This window comes from Trachurus trachurus (genome assembly GCF_905171665.1).
Source record: "Trachurus trachurus genome assembly, chromosome: 14".
NCBI classification, from domain to species: domain Eukaryota; kingdom Metazoa; phylum Chordata; class Actinopteri; order Carangiformes; family Carangidae; genus Trachurus; species Trachurus trachurus.
In genome coordinates, this window is record NC_139903.1 from 23,917,593 (window position 1) to 23,942,800 (window position 25,208).

The following is a 25,208-nucleotide window of genomic DNA, read 5'->3' on the forward strand; positions in this document are numbered from 1 at the left end:
CATGCTCGCATCATAGCTCTTGGTATGACAGTGCCACATTTTATATGCTTTTTATATGGTGGCACCATCAGGTTAAACTATCCAGTACTATGGTCTTTGAATGCAACTCCCATTAGACTCAGCTATACCTTCAACTATTAGCATACTAACTTAAAGGAGAATTTCGGTCATTTTCTAAGTAACGCTCTACAGCTCTAGGTCTGAGTGCGACCATAGGAAAAGACCTGAGAAAATAATGTGCAGACCGGACCTAGCTCTCCTCCTGCTAGCTGCGCTACACTGCAGTTAAACAGCGAAGTAATGGGGGCAGTTCTTCTAAACGCAACTTTGGCCTCTATATAATGCTCAAAATATCACTACAACTGCTTTGCAACATCCACCGGTTCCTTACCACACAACACTGAGTGTGCATAACTCCGTTAATATGAGAGAGCAGTAACGTGTGTTTTTATCACGTATCTCTGCTTAGCTTCCTGGGTAGACCTTACTAGTCGACTGTCGAGCTCGGGACTGTTTCCATATCAACAAAGACAAAAAGGCGAGTATAACATCACAGAGCCACTAGCTCTAAATTCTTTGTGACACTTATCAATTGATTATTTAGTAGCTCATTATTTCCTAAAGTTTTTAACAAAATTGCTTGTCTGGCTCCAAACACCAAAACTTTCAATTCATATTGATATAAAACAGAAAAAAACAACAAATCATTCCATTAATGGAGCTGGAAATAACATGCATGGATGCTCGATAGATTATTCAAATGATCAGTTATCATTAGCTATAAGCCATTAATTTTTTTGGCAACTCAACTCTGCTTAATCAACCAATTCTATAGCACTCATTTAGTTGCCAAAACATGTAAATGGTAGGTAGAAAGGATATGGTAATAGTTAAATTAAATTTTCCTTCACACTGTTTTACTTTGCTGCGTCTACTCTTGATCATGGTCAACATGTCATATTCCTGCCATTGACCATTCAGGAGTTAGACACAGGAGCATCTCTGGAATGTCGCACAAGGTCAGCGTCTGGCAACAAACCCAGCTGCCAAATATCCAATTAAGTCCGTCTCCCTGCTTTTTCTTCATGCAGAAACCTACTGAACGGTGTTGGAAAGAATCCTACAGACGTTCATCCTAGAAGGAATAATAAGCGCCGTCTTGAGCGAAAGTGAGAGTTATGGTTGGGGCAGGGTCTGCAGGTCGCTAAGTTCAAAGGTCAGACCTCGAGACTGCTGTTTGACCATGGATGAGAGGGGGGCTGTGATGTGTTAAATGGACCCTTGAATCCCTCTGGAGTCATCTCTACGCAGCACTGCCCCCACAGTGTGGCCCCACCCTGCAGCTTCTGAACCACTTCCACATATTATAAATAATACAGGGTTAACACACCCTTCCATTTTCTTGCCCAAACAATGACTGAAGAGATGGAGCGTAAAAATGATGTCAGGTGCATCCGAGGGGAAAATGACCAGCACAGAAGAGAGACTGGCTGCTATAGGTGTTGATGGGCACCACTCTCTCATGATCACATGACACAGAGCACTAGGGGTCAGAGGTTAGGTCACAGGGGCCTTGTAATTAGTCTTGTCTACCAACCAACCATGTCTCATAGGACGGGCACCATTTATGGCATCTCACCCCTGACCTGTGGCTCCTAGCCTCTAAAATATCCCCACGATGTCAGTGGCATAGACAGTGGTACCGGAAGGTGAACTCTCTCACCCCAGAGAATAGAGGAGAGTCACAAGGGAGTGAGTGCCAATATCTCAATAGGAGCATTCAGGCTGGAGAGCAGAATAGGTTTTTGTGTTTGTTTGAAAACGCGTGCATGTGTGCATGCAGTTAGCGGACTGCCACATGTCTCTCAAGGGAATAACAGCTGTACCCTAAATCACACCAACCTAATACAATCTTCCTGGATGAGGCCAACCGCTCTGTTAGGAAGCCACTGACCTAAATGAGCTTTTCATTTTCCCAGCGGCTGATAGCAAAGAAATCAAACGTACAGATTGTGGATGGGTGGGGATGTAGTATGTATATGTAACAACGAGCAGCTGTTAAACAAGTCAAAGCCTGTCGAAAGTGTTCAGCTCGAGTGGCTGGGGCCATACAGTACATACTACTGCTGCTGCAGCCCTGGGGGGGAGAACGGTAGGGAGCCACCTCCAGAAATGTGACCGCACTGGTTCTCGTCAGCAGTGCTGCAGAGCGCAACGCTGAATGCTTCTAGACCCCAGTGGTGGTGACTGCTCATGGATAAACTATACGCCTACAAACAGAGGTACACAGACGCACACAACTCCACACACGTACGGACACATGCCAGGAAAAGGGCACTTCTCTCCACTTACGTAACTCGATTGAAAAGAAGAACTTCCACCTCTGAGTCATCTCTGAATGAACACCAGAGGCGCAGCCTTACCACCTCTGAATATGACTGTGTACATGTGGGTGTTGGATATCAGTTATAGACTAGATATATTCACCCCCCTTTCTGTGTTTTTTTCACATGCAGTCCCTGTAAACAGGTGTAACCCTGTAAGACTGGTTCAACAGTATTTATGGGAAGAACACACATGCAACCGCAGTGTCATATAAAAATCCTGAGGCCGTGGCCGCTGAGGGAAGAATACACCTGAGGCATTACCTTTCACCTGAAAGCATGTTGACAGTGACAGTTATGTTCCAGGTCTTACGCAAGAATACCTGGCGTGTATTTTCATTGGCTCATTCCATAGTTTGACAGAAGTTGGAGGGTGAAGGCCGATGCTGATCGAGCTTTTGTTGGTATGTTTTTAGAAATCCAAAGCATTCTCCTGGAGGTCCTATGACACAACACTGAGACAGGGCAACAGTCACCGAGATTTCAGATGTGAATGTTGCGGACAAAGTTTAAATGTGTTAAACAATGTGTTACATCTGAGATAGAAAATAGCAATAAGCTGATCATCAAAAAGGGCCAATATATTATGGACATGTCCCCTCCAACTTGATATTCTGTCAACAGCTGGTTAGTCAGTGCTCTCTCTGTCTTTATCATTTCATTCAATCCTATTCTTTTTATCCGAGGTCTCTCCTGCTGTCACGGCCTCTCCCCCTCACTGTCAGCGGCATTGGTAGCCTCTATTATTCATCACCTCCACTCCCCGGCTATTTATACCAGCTTTTACAGTCAGTCTGTCTTTCCGCTCTGCTGGCTGCCTCTGTCAACACTAATACGGATGTTCCAACTTGTATATGCAGTTTTGGGGCTGCCTTTGAGTTCTTGGCCCTAAAACAGCATCACTACAGGTAACCAAACATAGGGGAAACATACACATGTACTGACTAGCATATAGACCAACATATCCTGGTACCCTGAGAGGAGGGGATTGCATTTCTATATTGTAAAAGGGCTAGACTCAAAATTATTCCTCAATTAAAGCCCACTGGTGGATTTTACTGCAAAGCAACAGCAGATGTTAATTATAAGGAAAATAACAAGTACTTAAGGTGCCCTATTTTTTTTATTTTTTTTTAGCACTGTCAACAATTTTGCTGCCTGACTTCCTTCAAAGATGAAATGTATGAGCAGTAGATTAACAGCTGTTGAGCAGGAAAGCAGTGAAAAAGACATGTTCCATATGCTAATGTATCCATGTCTTGCAATATATGTGATTATTCCACTGCGCTTATTCAGAGCTAAACGTGTCATGTATGAATTTCAACTTCACACATTCTGCAGCTTGCCTCTGGATTTAAGTCTATTGAGGGACCCCCAGTCTCTCATTTCCCTAGAAGAAGAGTGTGCCAAGTCACTTCACATGGGAGCATCCGCCATTCCCATGCAAAGGAAATGGCTTTTAAAAGCATACAGTTCCTACAGCCGTGTACAGGCCTGTATCTGTATGGAAGGACGTGTGTACTGTGTGAGAGGTTATCCATGTGTGTTACCGTGTGTGTGTGTGTTGACGACTGCAGGGCACAGCTGTTCTGTTTAATGTTATGGATGAAGAGCAAAGACCAGATTTCCAATTTCAACACAAAGTTTCCAATCAAAAAGTGCTATTCATATTTTAGTAGGTCGGCTCACATGGCCTGTCTGAGATGTTCATGAAATGTAATGTTTTTATGTATGTGCAACAGCAAATTAATAATTAAAAAGGAGATCATTCCTCCCATTGCAGCCTTTCCCATCATCAACGCTGGACAAATGTTTTAAGTATTCAGTTGAGGACATTTCCCACCACTTGTATGCACAGCTGTACTCCTACAGTGTAAAAATATACATAACCCCTGGAGAGCATAACTCATGATGAGGAGGACAAAGTGTGAGCTGAGCTCTTTGTGTTGCTGTATCACAGAAAGAAGAGGCACAACGCCCTCTAGAGGATGATATGCCTTAATACAAAAAACATCAGATGAGGAATCAAACTAATGGTGTTTCAGTGTCCCTGAACCATCCTGCCTGAGTCACGCTTTAAATCCTACCTGATGGTTTTTAGGTGACAAATCTGAATCAGGCCAATGTCTCTTAATGAACCTGATTTGATTAACTTGTTTTTGTTACCCATAACTTACACATTATTGTTCTTACCTGTAGCCAGACTTGACTTGAAGATGTGATGTGCAGCATCATGACTGTGTGACCAACAATAACCCCGTCTGAAGTCTGACATAACTGAGGACAATGTCAGGGATCTGTTGTAAAATAAACACACAAATCAAACACCAACATTCACAGTTGAATTCACATATTAACTCTTGAGTTAGGTACAGTCAGAGCCAGTCTATTGATCTCAATATTAGAAGTTCTCTGGTACAGTATGGTATTGTAGCCTACATCTGCTGTTTACCTCACTCTAAAGCACTCCAGCTCAGTCTTCTAGGCAATGGATGGATGTATTTCTGCACTAATATAATACATCCATGGCACTACTCCAGTGTTTGTAAATTTACTAGAAAAAATACGTCTTCTATGCTCCAACTACAAGTCACCACAGATGACGAAACTGACACTAGACATTTATAGGCCTACAGATAATTACACAGAACCAAAAACATGCTCATATGTCAAAAAAGATAAATACAACTTTTTGAACCTTTACCAGCCATATTAATGTAGGGCATTGACATGCACAATACCCTGGGAAATTAAAGTGAATAGTTTATTATTAAAGTGAAGAAATAACTTAAACAGCGCGAAAAGTTTATGTAGCTAACTCTGTAATCATATCAAGCTAGCTACAGCTAGCGGTTTGCTTAGCTAAAGCTAACTTACCCACTTTTTCCTAAAGCCTGTATTTCAAAATAAATAATGCTATTGTGACTAAATGTTCATACCGTATACCATATACACATGCAGCAGGCAATAAATAATCGGCCACAAGGGAATAATGTAGTTTATGAGTCATTTCCTGCTTACCTGAGGATTTATGCTAATATGCAGAGTTGACAGCATCTTCTGTTGGGCCTTATCGACACCCTCAATGAGGAAATTTACATAATTTTAATTGGCAACATTAATAATTCAATGGAGTAACAGTGTTGGTTTAGCTCTGAAAATGTAATCACTTCATGCACATTAGAGGTCACAAACAAAAGGCTTGAGAACCACTGTTAAAGGAAACATAAATCAGTTTTATTTATGACAATGCACACTTAACTGAAATAAAGTATTTTGTGAGTAGTCAAGAGGAACTTCTGTGGCCCCTGTGGCAGCTGCCAACTTTGTAATCCAGCCCTAGTACTTCATTGTTAGTTTAAAAAATAAAAAATAAAAAATAAATAAATGCTATGATGCTGCCATAAACAAGAGACTTCATTTTCCATATAGTGACCCATTTTTGTAACAAGACTAAACCAAAATCTATTATGTGATCACTAAGGTGCAGTCAGGCTGAAATTCTTAGTCAGATGACAAAAATGTGATGGCAGATGTCAACATGTCTGCTGATGACCAGACACAGACCAGACTTTATGACTGGAAATGATAGTTCCACTCAGTTCAGTCAAATAGCCAGATTATTGAGCAAACATCTGTTATCAAGCACACCTAATGAAGCACAGCTACTCATGTTACTAGTCAAACACCCATGTTTAACAACTCGAAATTTCCACTGAGAGACTACTGAAGTTGCCAAACCAACCTCTATACAACTTAATGACCCAGAAAACAAGACATCCATACCTATCCTAGATTTGTTTCCACTGTCAAACATTTACACACACCGCAAACAGAATTGTCATACACCATTCAGATAAACTGACAATTTATTGATTAACTTTGTAAATTGTATACATTTGTTTATCATTTGTGCGTAACCAATTCTTTGGGACCAAACCTACTCAGCAGACATAAAAATCCATACATACAATTGTCATAACAGGGGAGCAGGGTTAAGCATGGCTCATTTACTCTTGACTAGTCAATAAAAAGCCACAGAGTATTGAAAAGGAGAAAGTGTCACATCAAGTAGCTATATTGGTCTTTATTAAGTGCTATGGGGAAAAAGCTATTTCCAGTGCTCTGAGTTCTGGCAGACACTTTACTGGGTGATGCCAATGACCCCACAGGCCAGTCGTCCACCAGCATTGCCTGTCTTTAGACTCTCCTCGTTGCCTCCTTTTCCCAGGTCATCTGCCTTCTCATGGATCTAAACCACAGGACAAAAAGCACAGAGGGTTATTTACTGACAGTTTATAGTTCAGATGCTCAACTTCATAAAATAGAACAACCAGGAGGTTTTATTTCCCTATACCACATACAAAGGGATTGTTTCATGGAGCCAAGATTAACAAGTTAACAGTTTGTATATAGCATGGTACTTTTACTCAGGCACATTAATGTTTCTTACATCATTGAAAGTCACAATACCACAAATGCAACAATCAACCAGCAGCTCCTGTGTTTTTGAGTAGCGCAATAAAATACCCATTTCAAGTTAAAAAGAGGTCTGATTCTTTTTCAAGTGGGCCCATCTCTGGTTTAAAAAGTCCCAGCGTCATCTCTGAACCTTAAGCTAAAACCTGGCTAACTAGTTTACACTTTTGTTCAGTGGAAATTAAATAAAAAATGAGAGGCGCTCTTCCTTACCACCATGGTTCGGCCAATGATGGAGTAGGGGCCAGTGAGGGAGAGCATCTTGTCTGCGATGTCGATCTTGGCAACATTATCTCCTCCAGCAGTCACATTCCCCAGGTCTCCGACATGCCTATTTCAATAGAAAATAAAAAAAAATATTGCATTAAACTCACTTTAAACCATGGCATCAGGTATCATTTGACTTTGTGAAATTAAACAATCTTGCCAAGAAAAAATAAAGTGTATGTCTTGAGATACCACTTAAATCCTGAACATTTCTAACACCATAAATATTTCCTGTGCAAGGTCCACTCAAAATACAGTTTGAACTTTGCTCTCTGTCTTGTTTTCTACCAAAACAATAAAATGTGGCCTGGGCCACACTACACACACCTTTGTATGAGCAGACAATCTAGATAAACACAAGTAAATACAAGTAAGCCATGTTGTTTAATTCACAGGGAAGTTGTTGCTGAGCCAGAATGTGACTCAATTTATTGTACCATCCACTACAATGAATTAAAGTTTCTGTTTGTCCCTCCCTCCTACAGAAACTCCCATAAAAACAGGTCCCTCCCATCAACTGAAATAACAGACATTGCCAGTTTCATCTGCTGAACACTGTAATGGCTCAGCACACTACTACCGTGCCCTTAGACTGAACTCACCTCTCTGCATCATTAGGACCAGCATGAGTCTTGCTGTGGGGATTGTAATGGGGACCTGCACTGATGCACCCTGGGAAAGGGAAAAAAAATCCCATGAGAAAACACTTTTCATTGAGTTTGAGTGTGGGTATAATAAAACCAGAGAACACAGAAGCAGTTATTGACTTACCATTGGTGTTGTCTCCAAAAGCATGGACATGGAAACCATGCTCACCAGGGGTAAGACCTTTGATTTCTCCTGTCAGCTTCACAGGAGTTGAGTCACTCTAGCAGAGTAGGATAACACAATTCATGAGGAGAAAACAATGACACAAAGGAGCTGTCAAAGCCAGGCGGTTAGGAGTTGGCACTAAAGTAAACAAAGCAGGGATTATTTCTACATCTCAAAATCAGTCACATACCACAGACTGTTAGCAATCCAATGCAAAAAGTAAAGAGAATTCATTGTAATACCTTTAAAAAAAAAGAAAAAAAAAGGCACAAACATGACCAAATAGCCTACAGTTTGGACAAAAAAAAGAAAATGAATAGCCTAACAAACAATGTTGTCATGCATGACTCAAGCAACCTAAAATTCAGTGTTACAGTAGTAAATAAGTTATTACATCAGGTACCGATATTTTCCACCAAAACAGGATAACACAATAAACTCTGACTCAGCAAAATTATTCAACACAGTGGTTGGATGTAAGGTTGAGTATGCAAGGCTGTGGATACTATGTATCATCATCTATAGGGTATAAATATATGAGTACGCAGTAAATCACCTACTCTCCCCCTCCATGACTCATGGTTTTACTCTTATCAGGGCAAAACAAGGAGGAAGATACGCAGTGACTCAGCAAAAACGTCCAACCGTGGACCAGCGTTTATTCTTTCGTTTTTTTAAGGCCACTTTTGACAGTGCAGCAGGTTAAGTCAGCAAAACACCTGCAAGCTAAGGTGCATCATCCGTTTGAATGTGATCCAGCGAAACTACGCTAAACTGATAATATCCGTGTTATCACAACAAACCGACACTGCAGACGTCCAACTTATGCAACAGGCGTTTTAATACGCACCGTTGATCATTAACTAAACAGGCCGTTAACGTCCAAAGGTTATGACTTTTATGGATAGCACAGATTTTTTTGACAGTTATTTATGACTGGACATTTATTGCATGTTTAGATAATCTGAATCTAATCTCTCAGAATCTAATCTGAATAAAAAAAATAACAAAATGCGCACTGAGCGTCAACGTTAATTGCCGTTTTGAGACGTCCAAACGAGGGTTAATTGCATTAACAACTGTGCACACGAGTGAGCAAACCGATGCAAATTAGCGGCACGGGACGGCTAAATGTAAAATCAGATGAAAATAGTTGCCTGCTCATTCATATGTAACACACAGCTAGCTAGGTTAGCTTCTCCTAAAACACGACCTAACTTAGCTGAAGTGCTAAAGCTTGTGAATGGATAAGTTAGCTCGTGTAGCATGCGAGCGCTAACGCTCCCTGGAGCATGCACGCCAACTCTCCGAGTACTTGTATGGATATAACTAGCTGGCTGGACATTTCCTCCTCTAAATGCATGGTAGCACCCCTCACCTCCTGCTCAAAGAAAACGGTCCCGGTGGTCTCTCCGGCTCCTTTCAGCACACATACAGCTTTCAGCACCATTTTTGCGGTAGTTTCAAAGGACGCCCAAGTTCCTGTCGTGCGCTCTTGTTGTAGACACCGAACAAGCTTGCAAGCGCTTAATAGGCGGGACAATAACGGAGACAGCCAATCAGAACAACGCACGGTCAAAAAGGCTCAGTTTGATTGGTCGCTGGCAATGACAGCCGTGAGCTGCGCATTAAGCCAGTGGACAAACTAGTTTTGCCATATGATATGAATGGAAACGACCTAGGGCTTCTTCCATTCATAAGTTATATATTATCAATGTCAAGAGTTTATATTATAAAGTTATACTGTCTCTCTTTTATGAGCATTAGGAACAAAAAGCATGTTTACATTAATTTGAAGCCCCGGGCCGAGGAAATGGTCTTTTACATGATCATGAGACTCTCAGGAGAGAATATGTGTGGCTGCAGAAGTGTTTGTCTCATTAACTTTAACTGTGGAGACCTTAACTAATAAAGAAAACCTTACCTGCTTCATTCATTACCATGGATATTAAAGCATTAGCTGAATATTTCAAAACTCAAGAGCAAATATTAGGTGTTTGGCATATAAATGGATCATTACAATTTAATGTGTTGGAGATGATTTTGTTGAGTGTGGGATAAGAACAGAATATAATCCGAATGAGCAAAAATGATTTGGTAAAAAAATAGTTTATTAAAAACAATTTCCTCTGGTTGAAATATTGAAGATTTTAAATCCATGTCTTTTGTTGTTTTTTTTAAACAAATCATAGAAACATCTCTTTCAACTTTCGAACCACGAGGAATCAAAAACATTAAAGCAAAGGGCCTCTGTTCTTCCTTCCAAGTCAGCTTGTTTCTCTCTGATAAACGAATCACAGATTATAAACAACAATTACCATGACCTTAGAAGTGTCAGGGATACAAGCATATTTACAGCAGTGTCCCAAGCAGTACTCTTCATTCCATCACTTTAGCTTTTGCCCTCGGTGTTAAAATTATTCAAGAACGAGAACGGGGCTTGCAGAATCTGAGCTTCAAACTTTGACAATGTAATCAATATGAGATACAGTGTCTTTAGTGAAACACTAACACCAAGTTTGAAAGCTGTGTTTATCAAAGACAAAAAATAATTCAGCCACAGGGTTTCACTTTGCATTTTCATGTGGACAAAACGTATTTATGAGTTTGACTGACACACATTGGACAAATAGAGGAAGATACCAGTACACAATGCAGCTCAGCTCTGATCTACTTTGCCTCCTTCTTTCCTTACACACAGGGCAAAGAAAATACTTCCATTAACATAAAGCTTACCAAGTTTGTGGCCAACTTGTGTTTATACTAAATGCTCAAAAAGCCAAAATATGGCCTGAACTTTTTTTTGCACATTTTTTTGTGGAATATGGGTTATCCTGTTGGAGGTTCAGGAGGATTTGCTTTATTTCATTTACTGAAAAATAAAACATACACCTTTTGGCAGGAGTGTGTAATTTACACTTAAGAAAAAAAAAACATTACAAAGTATACACATTGGAGGATTTCCAGAGGAATTAACTTCAGCATAACTTGTATGATGTTAGTTTTGAAAAACTGACCATCTAAACATTTCACAGATGCCTAGATGAGAATCCATCTGTTTTTGAACAGCTGTTGCTTATACGGGTCAAAATTCATTCCTTTTTATGTCCCTCCAACCTCTGATATGAAGCCCACTTACATAAAACCACATTTCTTTATTTCCTATATATCCCAAGGGAGCTAAACCCCGATACAACTGGACATAAGTAATCTTTCCTTGTCAGTTGTGGTGCATCTTACGTTGAAATGTCTTGTCTGAAATGCCTCTTTAGTCCATTAGTGACAATGTCTAAACAAAGGAAAATATATTATGCCAACGATAACGTTTAAGTCCTTGGTTTTCAGCCTCTACAATGATTGGTTTGTCCAATATTTCTGTAATGAAACTATATGAATAAAAAATTATCATAGCAACTTTACTGTAAAGTCACATCTGGGTAAATACAGTACAGTCAAAGAATGTAAAACATTCTTAAATAATATTAGAATGAAAATCTTTTTTTCACAAGGAATTGGGTGTAATTCCTGTTAACAATAAAAAAAAAAAAGTCTACTAAAGTTAGATTCAGAAACCTTGCAAGAAAAAGCTCAGCTTCAAATCATTCCTGTGTCTGCAAGAGTCTCAGCACTGACAGTACTAAAACAATTCTTAAAAACTTAAATTAAACATGTCGAGAGTGGATTTTTTTTTAAGGACTCTGGGTATTGGCCAGTAAATGTGTACGTCACAGATACGCCAGTTACTGGACTGATGGATGTTACCACAACATCAAGAAGGATGTTGTCCCCCAATTCATAAAATACCTACGAGCAACTTGACTGGAGTTTAAGGCCACCATAGTCCTTTCAAAGCTGTGCCTCACTGGCTGACAAGAAAAACAAGGTGAAATGAAAACCAAGAATTGATTAAGAAGAAATTCAGTGTTTGACATGGCATTTTGGCAAGTAAAAAAAAAAAGAATATATTCACACTTTGTTGAAGAGTGCCAGCTATAGCACAGATGAGGCCATGAAGTAAAAATAAGTCTGTGCCATAGAAATCATTTTGTTTCCTCTGCATACCAAGATGAGTAAAATAATGTGAGCTGCTGTCATCACATTAACCTCTGATGAGCAGAGCTAAGTTAACATGCAAGCACTAGTATGTTTAGTCTTACAACTTACAGGAAGGAGAGAAACTAGAGGTGACAGCCAATATTCAACTACAGCCATTATTGCAAACGGACTTTCACGAGGTTGTGTGTTTTGAGACATCGATGCAAAGCAAAAAACTTTGACCGTGAATTCTAAAAAATATTATATGTTTGACGACGTGTGTGGGAGACGTTTGTTCACGAAATGCGTCTGCCAGGAGTTGAGGTTGGCTACCATGGTGAAAAACACCGTTGTCATGTCTCAGTGGTTCACAGCAGTCTCTGGCTGAGGGAACAGTGAGCCAGTTTATGAAGCTGCTTCCTCTTTTGTTTCTGTGGGTGCACTAGGAGCCGAGGGTGAGGGCTCAGAGGGCGCCGGCTCTCCTTCTGCAGCGCTCGCCTCCGGGGACGAAGCTACATGTTCTGATTCAGCCTTTTGTTGAGAGGCGTCCGCCGCGCTTGGTTCTTTACTGGTTTCCGTGGTAACTGCAGGAGTCACACAAGGTTGCTCGGTGCTATTAGAGGTCCGAAATTTGTCCATGTTTTCTATTTCGGCCAAGCGGTCGTCCCTGTCCCAGCGCGTGGTCCTCTCTCGTCGTTCGGACCGCCTTGGCCGGTCCCCTTCTTTTCCTTCGGCTCCTCTCCCTCTGTCTCGACTCCCTCCGTCTCCCTTTCCTCTTTCTCCTCCGTCCCCTCTCCCGTGATCCCTCTCCCCATCGTCGCCCCTCCCGCGTTCTCTGTCGCTGTCCAGGCTGCTTCGCCTCTCCCTCCAGTCCCGTCTGTCTCTGTCTCTGTCCCGATCGCGGTCTCGGTCCCTATCCCTGTCTCTGTCTCTGTCCCATCCTCCGCGGTGGTTGCCGCCATCTTCCTGCCAGCCTCCGAGCCTGTCCCTCCCATCCATCCTGTCACCACCTCCTCCTCCTCCTCCTCCTCCTCCTCCTCTCCCTCCGTCACCGAATGGACGCCTTCCGCCTCCAAAACCTCTGTCTCGCTCTCTGTCCCTGTCCCGATCCCAGTCTCTGTCCCTCTCCGGCTCTCGGTCCCTGAAACCGGGCCTGTCTCCCCTGAACGGTCTGGCATCCATTTCTTCAGGCCCATCCAGGCCACGAGGACCCCCTGGTCTGATAAAAGGAGGCGGGGGGCCCTGAGGTGGAGGGCCGTGCCCATGTGGAGGGAAAGGAGCCCTCATGTTGTGGGGAGGGAGCATCCCAAAGCCTCCTTTAGGCTGAGGGGGCTCGTGGTGCATCAGCTGAGGGTGCGGTCCCCTGGGCATCATCTGTGGGGGCATAGGGGGCATGTTGGGGTGAGGAGATCTGGTCACGTGGGGTGGAGGGAAACGCTGCATGTGCGGTAGTGGGGGAACGGGAGGTCGCTGGAGTGGGATTATACCAGGCCGTGCACCAAGCAGACCACCAGAGGGGGGCTGCATGTTTCCTGGAGGGCCGCCTGGAAGAGCACCTGGGGGTCCGCCCGGAGGGAGACCCGAAAGAGCACCTGGCGGCGCACCTGGGTGTATACCCAGTTGGTTACCTGATGACAAAACAAACACAAAATACAGCTTTAATTTCAACCCCTCAATCTACTGTACTGACTTTATTGTATAACAACTAAGGATTTTCAGAGTCAAATTTGATTTGTCAGATTTTGCCTTAAAGGGATAGTTCAACATTTTGGCAAATTGGCCCATTGCCATAATCCCTATAGTCTTAGCAGTAGGTTTGTTACCTTTAATTGTCGGTGCAAGCTATTTTTAGAACAGTGGAGCAGAGCCGCGAGCTGCTCAGAGCTACGTTACGGAGGCTCATGGGATTTCTTGGTTTCCCTCATCAAACTCATCAAATACACAATCCAACAACTCCAAAACGCTCTGGTGGACAAGTTGTGACCTGCACATTCACCACGCTATGAGATAATAAAGGAACGTTATGAGACCAAGTTGTTTTCGAGGCAAATGCAGAGACTGCTTGTCGAAAAACTCCCCCCGACGGAAACACACATCAGCGGATTTGCTTGAGTTTACCTCGAAAACAACTCCGTCTCGTAACTGCTCCGTTATTATATAAACTTTAGGCCCTCCATTGAAGGGAAACGACATCAAGTAGAGAGCGCGAGAGAGATGGGTGCTCCAGCGCTCAAGCACTCACTGTAATTTTTGTATCAAAATAGTCACGCCTATATTATAAGAAAACAAAAAATATATATGTATATCAGATGTTCAGCACCATGGAGCACCCCTATATATTCAGAATGGTACAATCTTTTTTCATAACCACATTTTGCAATGATTCGCCAATGAGGTTGATAGTCGAATCAGACCGAACTGAATCATCAAATAGTCCACTATTCGGGGTCGCCCCTAATAATCTCACACACGACATTTTTTTAACTTTTTTGACTGGCCCTAGTTTTAATGGCAGACTTTCTATGATGGGGTGAGAAACAACAAATCACTCACCCATAGGTCCCATCTGGTTGTTGAAGATGTTGGAACCCTCTGGGACCTCGTCATTTTTCCGGTTTCCCAGGCCCGCCGGGTCCAGAGCCGGGTCCTCAACCCCACCTTTGGAAGGTGGTGGGGGACCTAAAGGCATGCCACCTGGGGGTGGAAAGCCTGAAAGAGGAGGTTAGGTTAGGTTAGGTTAGGTTTCTTCCTAGAAAGTATAGTCCAGTTCAATTGAACAGAAAATCAGACAAACAGACCTCTATTAGAGGAAATCTGCATGAGCATCATCACAGATGTATTAAATCATTACACATGATCTTATGAGTGAGTGTTGAGTGTGTGTTGTGCTTGTGTTCCTGTGTGATTTTTTGGAATTTAATATAAAAAAAGTGACCGAAACCTAGCAACTACACATAAAAGATCTTCTTAACATCACAGTACAAGACGCTTCCCTTTGACCATAATTTGAGAGCAGGCACTGCGTGACAGAAAGCGACTACATAAAATCCAGTGAGAAAAGGTGTAATGACAGTCGTAGGAGGCGCTACCTGGAGGCATCTGCATAGGGTTGAAGCCAGGCCTGATGAAAGGAGGAGGTGGGACGCCTGGGGGGAAGGAAGGTGGAGGTATGCCCATGGGACCAGGAAACACAGGAGGCTGGAGAGAACCCACACCAACCATTGGCTGCTGCATTGGAGGGACCTGAGAACATGTGCAGGGATTTAATGCAGATTTCAAATGAGAAAGGATTTGTTAAACTTCTAAGTGACACTCTGGTTATACACAGCAGGTAACTTCCTGAAAGAATAAAAATGGTGTTATATTATCTATGCCATCTTATCTATTTGAATGCAAGTATGGAGCAGATGTGTATAGATCAAGTTTTATTTATCTTTACCCATATTTATTTTTTCTTAATGTTGTAATAGAACAACAATAACATTTTGCAGCTGTGGTTTACCTGTGCAGGAGGAGCAGCTGCAGCAGACACAGGTAATCCCTGCGTCTCCTCAGGCTGCTGTGGCTCCGAGCGGCCGTTGGGGGTGTGCTCCTCTGGGTGGTCTAGACTCTTCCTCGCTCCACTCCACTCTGGAGGAGATAAACAATTCAGACTTGTGAGATAGCAAACAATTTCCTGTCCTAATATGTTTGTGCCTGTCAGGCATTTTACCTGGTGATAGGGTGTCCACATCCAGTATTCCTCCTTCTTTTAGCTCCTCCAACTGGTCCTCTCTGATTTTAGACCAAGGTATATAGGTGACACCCAGCTCCACATCCCAGTACTGCTTAAACTCAGGCTTTATGCCTTTATTCAAGGCCCAAGCAATCTGGAAATAAATAACAAAAAAAAAACCAGTCAATTAAACATTTCTCCATCTTTTATTTTCTGACTTTTGGTTTAGCAGTTCATTACTTCACAAGCACCTGTGTGGCACACTCACCTTGATGGCCTTCTGGTTAACTTTGTATGATCCTCTACTGAGCTTCTGTAGAGCCCTGTAGGCATCTTGCCTGTGTATCATGACAATGTAGGCACAGCCACGTGGAGGGATCATCTAAAGAAGAGAGGACAAACAGGCAGATGAGCAAAAATACAAGCTGAGTGTGTTTTCCTCAGAGGCTTAGACTTCAAATTACTACACTGTGGTCCCCTTTTTTAAATAGGTTAGTATTTAAAAACATACTCACATTAATTTAAGTATTAAGTATAAACTAGAAAATGCATTTCCTGAAGGAATTACGTGCGAATGCTGAAAGCAGCTGAACACCATTGCTGAATTAGCAAAATAAATTGACACATAGTGATGCGACATGCAAAGGCAGGAATCAAACCCATCAGTAACTTTCAGCATTCACACTAACTACATAGCACAGCTGTTCAAGTAATGACTTACGCAAAAAATATATATTATACCATTTCTACTACAAGAAGACTAGGAGAGATGTTAGGAAAAAAAACCTTTTGATCTCTCACATAGATGGGAATATACAATTTCTGTTGCTACAAACCACAGGGTGTAGTCCCAGCTGGCTGATCTCTACAAGTCCACTTACATTGATGGATTCTATCTGCCCAAACTCCTCCAGTAAACAGGCAACATCTTGCTGTTGTGTTCTTTTGTCCAGCTGGCCAACCCACAGAGTTGTACTGCAAACTGAAAAAGGAAACATAAAAATGTATCATGAATCAGAATCAGAAATCCTTTATGAAAAACAACTCAGAAATTCAAAAATATATGAAATACTTGGTATCTGATGGATGCCATCATCCGTTGTTTGAAAAATCTACTTTCAGGTCCCATTCTCCCTGAATAAATGTAGACAGATAAAAGGTTCATGACTCACTGCTTAGTGTCTCGCTCTTGAGTGGTGGGAGGCCTTTCTGCCGCCGCTCTCTCTCCTTCTCTCTCTCCCTGCGCTCCTGTGAGCGAGAGCGTGGGGAATGGTGACGGCGGTCTCTGGAGCGCGAGCGGGATCTCCTGTGCCTGGACCGTCGTGTACGGGAATTAGACCGTGACCTCCTCCGCTTTGGAGACCTGAAGTGAAATAAAAGCAACACGATTCATATTACGGTTATCACAGATTCACATAGCAAGAGCACATGAAGGGAGAATAAATAGAAAAGAACAAATCACACAGAAGAAACCAACTTTCACAGGTAGTGACCCATTTCTAATTCTTACCTGGAGCCCGAGTGTGACCTTCGACCATGTCTTCCATCCCTCATGGATGAGCGGTCCACATCCATGGACATATCCTGATAATGATAATAGTATGAAGAAAATACAGTCATGATGAGTAAATAATTCTTCGTCTTCCAGCTCAGCCGTTTCTATCCACAGAATTTAACATTGTTACAAAAATATGAGCATGAATATTACTTGTATCAGTATTACGTATTGTTACCTGTTGTTGCTGGGCTGCGTTGTGGGGAGGGTATACACCTGGGAAGCCTGGAGGCCCAGCAGAACCAGGGAGGGGCTGTCCTGGCAGGGCATGGCCCATAGGAGGTATCATGACTGGGAAGTTTTGCCCTGGTGGTAAACCATAGGCCTGGAGCTGACCGTTGGGAGGGAGATGAACCTGACGATCAGAACCACAGTAAATATTCTCCTGCCATCCACAAATAAACAACATGTACTGCACAGTGCATATTATTTTATACTATATTTTGCATTCAAAAATAAGTATGTTAAAAAAGCAACCAATCAAACAATGAATTAAAAGAACAAGACTTGTCAGGAAAGGTTATTTCTTTCACAATAAAAAAATACAATCTTACTACCTGTTGTGAGAGGTCTTGAGACACGTTGATCATTGGTGGTTTAAAGTGCTCCACGTGCTGTGGGAAGGCTGGAGGCTGCTGCATACTGTCATGATAAAAAAAAAAAAACACCATCAGCTTCATAGCTTTCATTTCATTTCTGAGTTTAAAAAAAAAATCAATCAAAGCTTCCCACTCCTTGGCATCACAGATTGGTTGTAATATATGAAACACATCAAGAGCTTACAAGGAGGCCTGTGAAGCCATGTCATCCTTCTTTGTTTCTTCTCCAACCTCTGGTTCATCGTCATAGTCAAAACGGTCCAGCAGTTTCTAAAGAGAGAGACATGTAATGAATGTAAGGGTGACATGTTTAAAATGGCAAAAACAAATGTTTTTACTCCATCATACTTCATAGTGCTGCCGTTAATATAGCTGCATATGTAACAAAAAAGGAAACTCACCGTCACCTTGTCGAAGGCCGTTTTCTGTTGGATGGGCGGAGTGGGTTGGGTGGGCTGGAGGAGCTGTGGGGTGACCATGCTCGGCATAGTGGTGATGTTTTGGCCCTGTGTTTGGATGGTATGGAGATGAGGCTGAGCGTTGGCGTCAGGCTTCGCTGGCTGCTGCTGAAAGTTCTGGAGCATCTGTTGCAGCTATAAATGCCAGTGATAGAAAAAAAATCAATATTGTTTGGTGGTTTGTCTAAGACATGTGCAAGAAATGGCAACACTATAAGAGTAGACACATTGGGCCACATTAGTAAAAACTCACCTGCTGGCCCTGTGAGGACTGGAAGAGCTGCGCCACAGCAGCAAAGGCATCAGAGGTTTGCAGCTGAGCTGCAGATGTCATGGTGGAGTTTGCCGTTACTGCGGTAACTGGCTCTTTGGCTGGAGGCGGAGAGGAACCTGACGGAAGAGGGAGAGAGAGCTTTAATGTGTGAGGAGCACACAGATGCATTCAAATGCCAGCATTATTCCCTGATACTTCCACCCATCTACATTCAATTTTTTGATTAAATATTGTGTTTGTCTTTTGGCTGATCACCACCCACATATTTTTGAAATAGCTTATGTTTTTTTTTCTAATCAATCATTCGTATCAGTTAGGAAGTATCAGTTTGTGCTGATAGAAATTACACACACAAATGAAGAAAACTGAATATTTCAAAAGAACACCACAGTCTTACAAGAATCACTACTGCCACATGTACGCATACACACACATTACCTGGCTCATCTGCACCTGTATAGGGTGCAGCAGCACTGCTAGAGCCAGCTGCCATGTCCAAAAGAGGCTGAATAACCTCGATCTTGAACACCCCGTTCTTCTGCCACAGATTCAACACCCGCACAATCTTACTCTACGAAAGGAGAATTAAAACACAAGGGACAAGATGAAGCAGGGGAAATAACAGGAAGAGATAACAGAAGTATTTGTGACTGCAACAGCACTGTCACAACTGTTCTTACCCTGTCCTCGACCGGGCAAAGGCAGAGGTTCTCAAAAGTCCCTGTAATGTTTTTGGTAAACCTTGGGCCAAACACGTCCTTGTCCGATCCAAACTGATGTCTGGACTGCCTGACGATGGAATCAACCACATACAGGCCTGCTACCTTGTACTCAGGCTTGCACTGAGGAGAGCAGAGAGAGGGAGTAAACAGATTCCAGAGTGAGCGTATACAAATTTAGCATGGAGAAATAGTGCGATAACTGAATTTAGACCTGTGTGTCTCACCTTCTTGATAAACTTTTCCACAATCTGTACCACATGTTTGTAGAGCTGAGAAAAAGAGGAGCAAGAGATCGTGTCAGAAGCTAGATATTAGCTCAAAAGTCAAGCTATATAAGAGAATATAGCTCAAACAGACAGAGAAGTGACCCAAAACAAGGAAAACTCATTCTTACTTTCATAGCTTTGATGGCTGATTTGGTGATGGAGATCATCTTTGCCCGAGAGATCGGGGGCTTGGAGTCCATCAGTGAGAATAACTAGAGACAGAGAGAAATAATAGATGAGTGACACAAGAGGAGGCCTGGGAGAGGAGGAAAAAAATATACGAAAAGACCGAGAGGACACTGGTAGAGGAATGACAGAGTCGTCAGAGTTCATGCAAATGACTTGTTTCCCACTGGTTTTCATTTCCAAATCCACATTTCACTCAACCGTGATACAGTCAAGCTTTAACAACAATGTTTCTGTCACAGGTGGTGGAATTTAAACTGGTATTATAACCCCAGTCTTAATAGGCTGATCATCATCTAAACGTCTATTTGTTTATGGGATAGATCTTTCACTGGATGCTACAACTGCATAATCTGAAAGATGACTCTCTGTTGGTTTTGTAGTTTTGTGATTGTTTTGCAATGTTAGGTTGTGTGAGTGACTGTTGTATTCTTCATTATTCTCTGACAAAGACCTGGGACTGTGTTGGGACCGGTGATGTGTGTTGTAAATGTCTGTTACTTTCATTTCCCACCCGCTCTAAACCCTCGATACCCACAGACTCAAGTCTGATGAAATGCAGCGATACACCACCATGGATGCTCTCAGGTGAGGATCCAGGGGTTCAACACACAGCTGTACAACTCTCATTATGTTACATGACAACATTAAAGCTTAGTTACCACGATGGAAAGAAATTGGAAATAAACCGCACACAGCAGATGAGTGTCAATGGATTTTGCTCTCTTTACTCTAAACTAAACAAAATGGTTGTGTGTCTGAGAGAAACTCCTTTACACAAGCCCACAGTGCATGTTTGCCTTTATATTGACAATATGGACATGTATAGGCAGACACATCTGTCCTGAGTCTAACTGTGATTTGCATACAGGGAAGACTACCACTTTCTCCGTTTCTGTGCAATTGAAACTACTCAAAACTGTTCAAGAAGAACCAGAAGGTGCACATAGCCCTGGGGATTAAACGATGTGGTGCAACAAACAAGTATGAGCATGAGGACTGGCTACAGAACCGATAGCATCCAAAAACACCTTTAGGTGGCTGGACCAGTCCACTAACTGAACTTTTAACGGCTTCAGCTGACTGGACAAACACAGATTATAGAGACAGGTCTGTTTCTAGGCTTACAAAGTGACAACAACACCAGAACAGTGCATGCTGGGTGGCATTGTAATCAACAATGTTAGTGACCACACTCCCACTGCCCAATATTCACGCTGGTGCAGGAGCCAGTGTTGATTGGCTAACGTTGTGTTAGCTTCCTAGTTAGCACACAATACTGTCATTTGTTTGAGTAACAGCAATATTTGCGCCACAGGGTTGCAACACGGACGCTAACTCGATTAGCCCATAGCCATTTAAGACGGACATGTCCAGCTAGCTCGGTGAGAGAGGCCCACAGGTCGGTCCTGCTCGGCTAGCTCCGCTGCTGCACAGCACCGTGACCAGCACCGCCGGGCTCGGTGAGTCCGGGGTCTCACGGAGCCCCGAAGGCGGCTTACCTCCTGGTTGAAGGCGTTGACAGCGTCCATGGTTGCCCCGCGCTCCGAGCCTCCCCCTCAGCTCCCGGTTCTCTACTTACAGCGGTGTTTATTCAAGGAAGGGTCGGTACAACATGTCCGCCTCCCGGTAGCTAACGGCAGTTAGCCTAGCATCGGTAGCTGCTCGGGTCGGCGGGCACGGCAAAGCATGCTGGGATTCAACCATGTGGTTACACCGCTTGTCCGCTGGGTGGCGGGCTGCTCCAGGGAGAGGAGGGCTGGGCTGATTGATTTGGTCTTACCATAGACTGTAAAAAAAAATGGACGTAGACTTCCGGTCTGAAAAGTGAAGCCTATGCGGAAGTGACTTTACGTGCAATCCCAGCCGCATCCTGCAGGGGGTGGCTGCAGAAAGCCCTGGTTCCAATCCACTCCCATTCATTTTCAATCATGAAATACTCGCTCAATAATTTTTTTTCTCAACTGATAACGGTCTAAACAGCTAAAGTTTATCATCCTTAAATATGACCTGGTGGTCCTTCTGAAAAAAAATCTATAATTATTTAGATATTAGTCCTTCCTGGTTGGTATAACTGACCAATCACCTTCCAGCACGGAATATGATTGACAGCCTGATGACTGAGACGTCGCAGGTCAGACACAGTGGATCAGACACCGAGGATTAACACCGAGGGGACCTCCCGTCGTTTGCGTATTGTGTTCAGTCAGTTTTAATTTAATTTCTGATATTTTGTCGATATGTGTGGATGATAGACAGCACAGGTGCAGTGCTGGCAGTTAATTAATTTCACCCAGTTTTCGTTTCACCTTGTCCGACGGTGCTAACAGACCCGGAGGGAGCTGATATCACGGTTCGGTGAGTATTTTTTTCTTTTTCTGAACGCATAAAAATTATATTTAATTTGTTGTATATTCCAGAAGACCACTGATTACTTTCCCATGTTCTCCTGTGTGTTCTGACCGGAGAACATGAGACTGTCACCGTCCAAGACAAGTTAATTTATAGTTAATGTGAATAATCGAGTCACACGGCTAACGTTAGCTCCGTGTTAGCTCCGCGTTAGCTCCGTGTTAGCCATGCTAACCGTAGCTCGTCTCCGACTTTTACCGGACCGGGATAAATACGGTTTAACAGTTAACGACCACGGCGTCATGTTGGCAGAACAGTGATCGGTAGGATCGGTCTACAAGCTGCAAAGCCCCCAGGTTTATCCATCAACTTGCTATCTTGCTGGTGTCATACTGTACTGATAAATACAATATATAGAGGTGGGGGTTTGTCATTTACTGCTGTACATTCACACACAAATGTTAGACAGTCATGCACCTGCCATGTTTTAATTTAAGTTCTGGTGTTTTACTGTGATTCTAAGGAGCCACTGTGAGAGCTGAGTGACCGGTGCCAACAGAAGGAGGACATCATGTGAAGTTGTGGAGCTGTGATGATGATGAAACCAGAAAACCTCTGATGAGGGAACAGACCAACTGTTTGTTTATTATTCTATGTCCACATTTGACCTCACACTTTTTAGGGTGACTAACTTAAAATTGACAGTGAAGATATTGAAGCAGCTATTTTCATAGTCCAGTTAATACAAATGCTTTATTCAGTCGATGATTGTTATCATTGAAAATGTAATAATAAAGAAAGTTACTGTGATTAAATTGTTGTATTTATTTTACATATTTACCATAACCTCATGGTCAATGTAATGTGACACTTTGGTGAATTATTGTTTTCAATATCATAGATTAGTTGACAAGAAACATCAGGAAAGCACAAGCTCTGATATTCATCTCTAGATGCTTTATTATTTCAAGGAGGGTAACAAGATTAAACATTTTTCTTGTGTGTAGTGAAAGCATACATAGAAATAGTCCTGGAAAGTTTTTTCCTTAATTTATTGTTGACTACAGCAGTGTGTCCTGGTGTTAATGTTACTGTAAAGATCTGGCCCATTAAAAATCAGTGAAGCAAATCTTAGTAAATTAATTTCATGTTTAAACTGCACTAGTAATTGTAGCATTTCACAGCACTGAAAACATTTTATAAGCTGTGGATGATGTAAAGGTGAGCCATACTGTCAAAAGACAAGCTTGTATTGTATTAGCTGAATTTCCAGTACATCTACATGTTGGTAACCTGCAAAAAATATGTGCATATATATAATAGGAATGTAAAATAATAGCTAATAGCTGGGTGAATGCTGTAACGTGGTGACAGGTCGGAGCTGCAGCAGCCGATCATCGGTGATGCAGGTGAGGTAACATCAAGTCCAGGAGCCGTAACCCACCAGTCTCAGTCCATGACAGTTTAATGTGTTGCAGCTTCACAGTTTGAGACAAAAACTAGTCTCTGGGTTCTGTAAAACAATTTAAAACAATATCAAAATACGTTTCACAGCTTTACATTAGCTTATTAATGCTAACATCGGCTACAATAACGTGACACATTACTCCTCATGGGATCTATGTATATGTAGTTCAAACATGGACATGTATATTTAATAAGCTTCTGAGATTACTTTCACCGTTAAATATAAAGTTTACCTCGAGTTGTAGATGCTAACGGTGTTAGCAGCGTAGCCGCTCGGCAGTTAGCCGGTGTTGCTGGGTAAACTAGCAGCCTCGGAGACACGGGTCCGACCCGCCCCTCGACCTCCTTAGCTCCGCCCCCTCGTCCAAATATGGTTTCTTCTGGCTCCAAAAATCAAACATGGCGGCGCCCTGAAAGCCAATCTCCGGGCTTCACAAACGGCCCTTCACAAACCAATGGGTGACGTCACGGAGGGTTGCCACTTGGGTCTTACAGAGAACCAGCCATAGGGAACCAGCTCATTAGCCTACATAATTTTCTGAATAATCAAAAAAGAAACAAACTGTACACTGAAGCATGACACAGAATAAAAACAAGTCATAACAACAACCACCTCTGTGTCTCTCCTACGCTAACTACAGTCACTTAACATTCACATTCAACATAGGGGAGTAAAACTTTTTGTCTCAGCTCCTACAACTTGCTTTGTCCTTGTGGTTGTGTGAAAATTAATTTCCCTATAAGACACAGTAAAAGTCTAAAAGATGGTTCATCGTAGGGCTCTCAAATTATAACACATAACTCATAACAATGCCTTAAACTTCGAGAGGTGTAAACTTCTCAAACTAGGCTAATTCACTATTTGATGTTAAATGCAAAGAGTGCCACTGTTACAACTGTTGTAACACAACCCTGGGGTCAATTGTAACAGTGAGATTTAAAAGTAAAAACTGAGACCACACCACACAATATTCAACTATGTAAGTTTATTGTGCATGTTCCAACACTAAAGCACTATTAGTAGCCTATGAAGAAAAAAAACTCATGACTGATGGCTAAATAACGAACAGTGTCCGTGGGCTTTTTTTTATATTATATTTTTTATTTTATTTATTTAAGGAGGACAGTGCACATTAATGAACATAATAAAATGTAAAAGTGCCAGTGTTAGCCAACGGTGTGATGGTGTGCATCCTAACATTATGAGAGCTTTCAAGAACATATCTGATAAAACCAGTGGATGGTGTACATGTATGAATGGAAACGTTCAGTAGGACGCAGATCATCCCTGTACAATTCCAGGAAAGATTGTGACACTTTGTAACAATGGTAAAAGGTGTTACAATCATCCCCACCCCTGTGACAGTCATTGTTTGGCTAGCTGTACCAGGACAGTGGTGGTTTGAAATGAACATCGATGAAATGACTCACCTGCTCTTCAGTCTCATACAAGTTACCTGATTCAAACTTCCTCGGAAATTAGTAATTAACCATACCCATCCATCATGCAGACAGGGTGTTCATGCATTACCCCAGCTACACACACAAGATAACATGTAATCATATATTTTGTCCATACTCCCATATTAGCTGCCATGCGGGGACACCATGTGACTCCAGATTAAACCATGAAACC

General features: G+C 42.3%; 2 protein-coding genes across 3 annotated transcripts; both read right to left on the bottom strand.

The window, feature by feature from the left end:
* Positions 1–6,235: 6,235 nt before the first annotated feature.
* On the bottom strand, positions 6,236–9,490 carry sod1 (superoxide dismutase 1, soluble). The gene is made up of 5 exons (XM_083986542.1): positions 9,322–9,490; positions 7,902–7,998; positions 7,733–7,802; positions 7,077–7,194; positions 6,236–6,636 (listed from the first exon to the last, which is right to left on the bottom strand). The coding sequence occupies exons 1-5, from the start codon at positions 9,391–9,393 to the stop codon at positions 6,529–6,531; spliced, it is 465 nt and encodes a 154-aa protein (XP_083842668.1). The 5' UTR covers positions 9,394–9,490; the 3' UTR covers positions 6,236–6,528.
* Positions 9,491–12,286: 2,796 nt separating this feature from the next.
* On the bottom strand, positions 12,287–21,427 carry scaf4a (SR-related CTD-associated factor 4a). Of its 2 annotated transcripts, none has more exons than XM_083986539.1 (19): positions 21,256–21,427; positions 19,696–19,779; positions 19,526–19,570; positions 19,260–19,421; positions 19,018–19,150; positions 18,559–18,695; positions 18,255–18,440; positions 18,032–18,117; positions 17,806–17,890; positions 17,427–17,603; positions 17,204–17,277; positions 16,866–17,056; positions 16,575–16,675; positions 15,962–16,075; positions 15,691–15,847; positions 15,481–15,608; positions 15,068–15,221; positions 14,532–14,687; positions 12,287–13,606 (listed from the first exon to the last, which is right to left on the bottom strand). In XM_083986539.1, exons 1-19 carry the CDS (start codon positions 21,283–21,285, stop codon positions 12,384–12,386), a joined length of 3,423 nt encoding a protein of 1,140 aa, XP_083842665.1. In that variant the 5' UTR covers positions 21,286–21,427; the 3' UTR covers positions 12,287–12,383. The 2 variants fall into 2 exon arrangements, with proteins under 2 accessions (XP_083842665.1, XP_083842664.1); XM_083986538.1 differs by having other exon boundaries at positions 18,249–18,440.
* Positions 21,428–25,208: the final 3,781 nt, after the last annotated feature.

Excerpts from the sequence above, each read along its gene's own strand:
- sod1 (XM_083986542.1), bottom strand. The coding sequence starts at position 9,393 with ATGGTGCTGAAAGCTGTATGTGTGCTGAAAGGAGCCGGAGAGACCACC. Across the intron at positions 7,803-7,901 it reads TTTTGGAGACAACACCAATG|GGTGCATCAGTGCAGGTCCC; the intron begins GTAAGTCAATAA and ends TCCCTTTCCCAG. Across the intron at positions 6,637-7,076 it reads TCATTGGCCGAACCATGGTG|ATCCATGAGAAGGCAGATGA; the intron begins GTAAGGAAGAGC and ends CCTGTGGTTTAG.
- scaf4a (XM_083986538.1), bottom strand. The coding sequence starts at position 21,285 with ATGGACGCTGTCAACGCCTTCAACCAGGAG. Across the intron at positions 19,151-19,259 it reads TTTGCCCGGTCGAGGACAGG|AGTAAGATTGTGCGGGTGTT; the intron begins GTAAGAACAGTT and ends CTCCTTTCGTAG. Across the intron at positions 15,222-15,480 it reads CAGCTGCTCCTCCTGCACAG|GTCCCTCCAATGCAGCAGCC; the intron begins GTAAACCACAGC and ends ACATGTTCTCAG.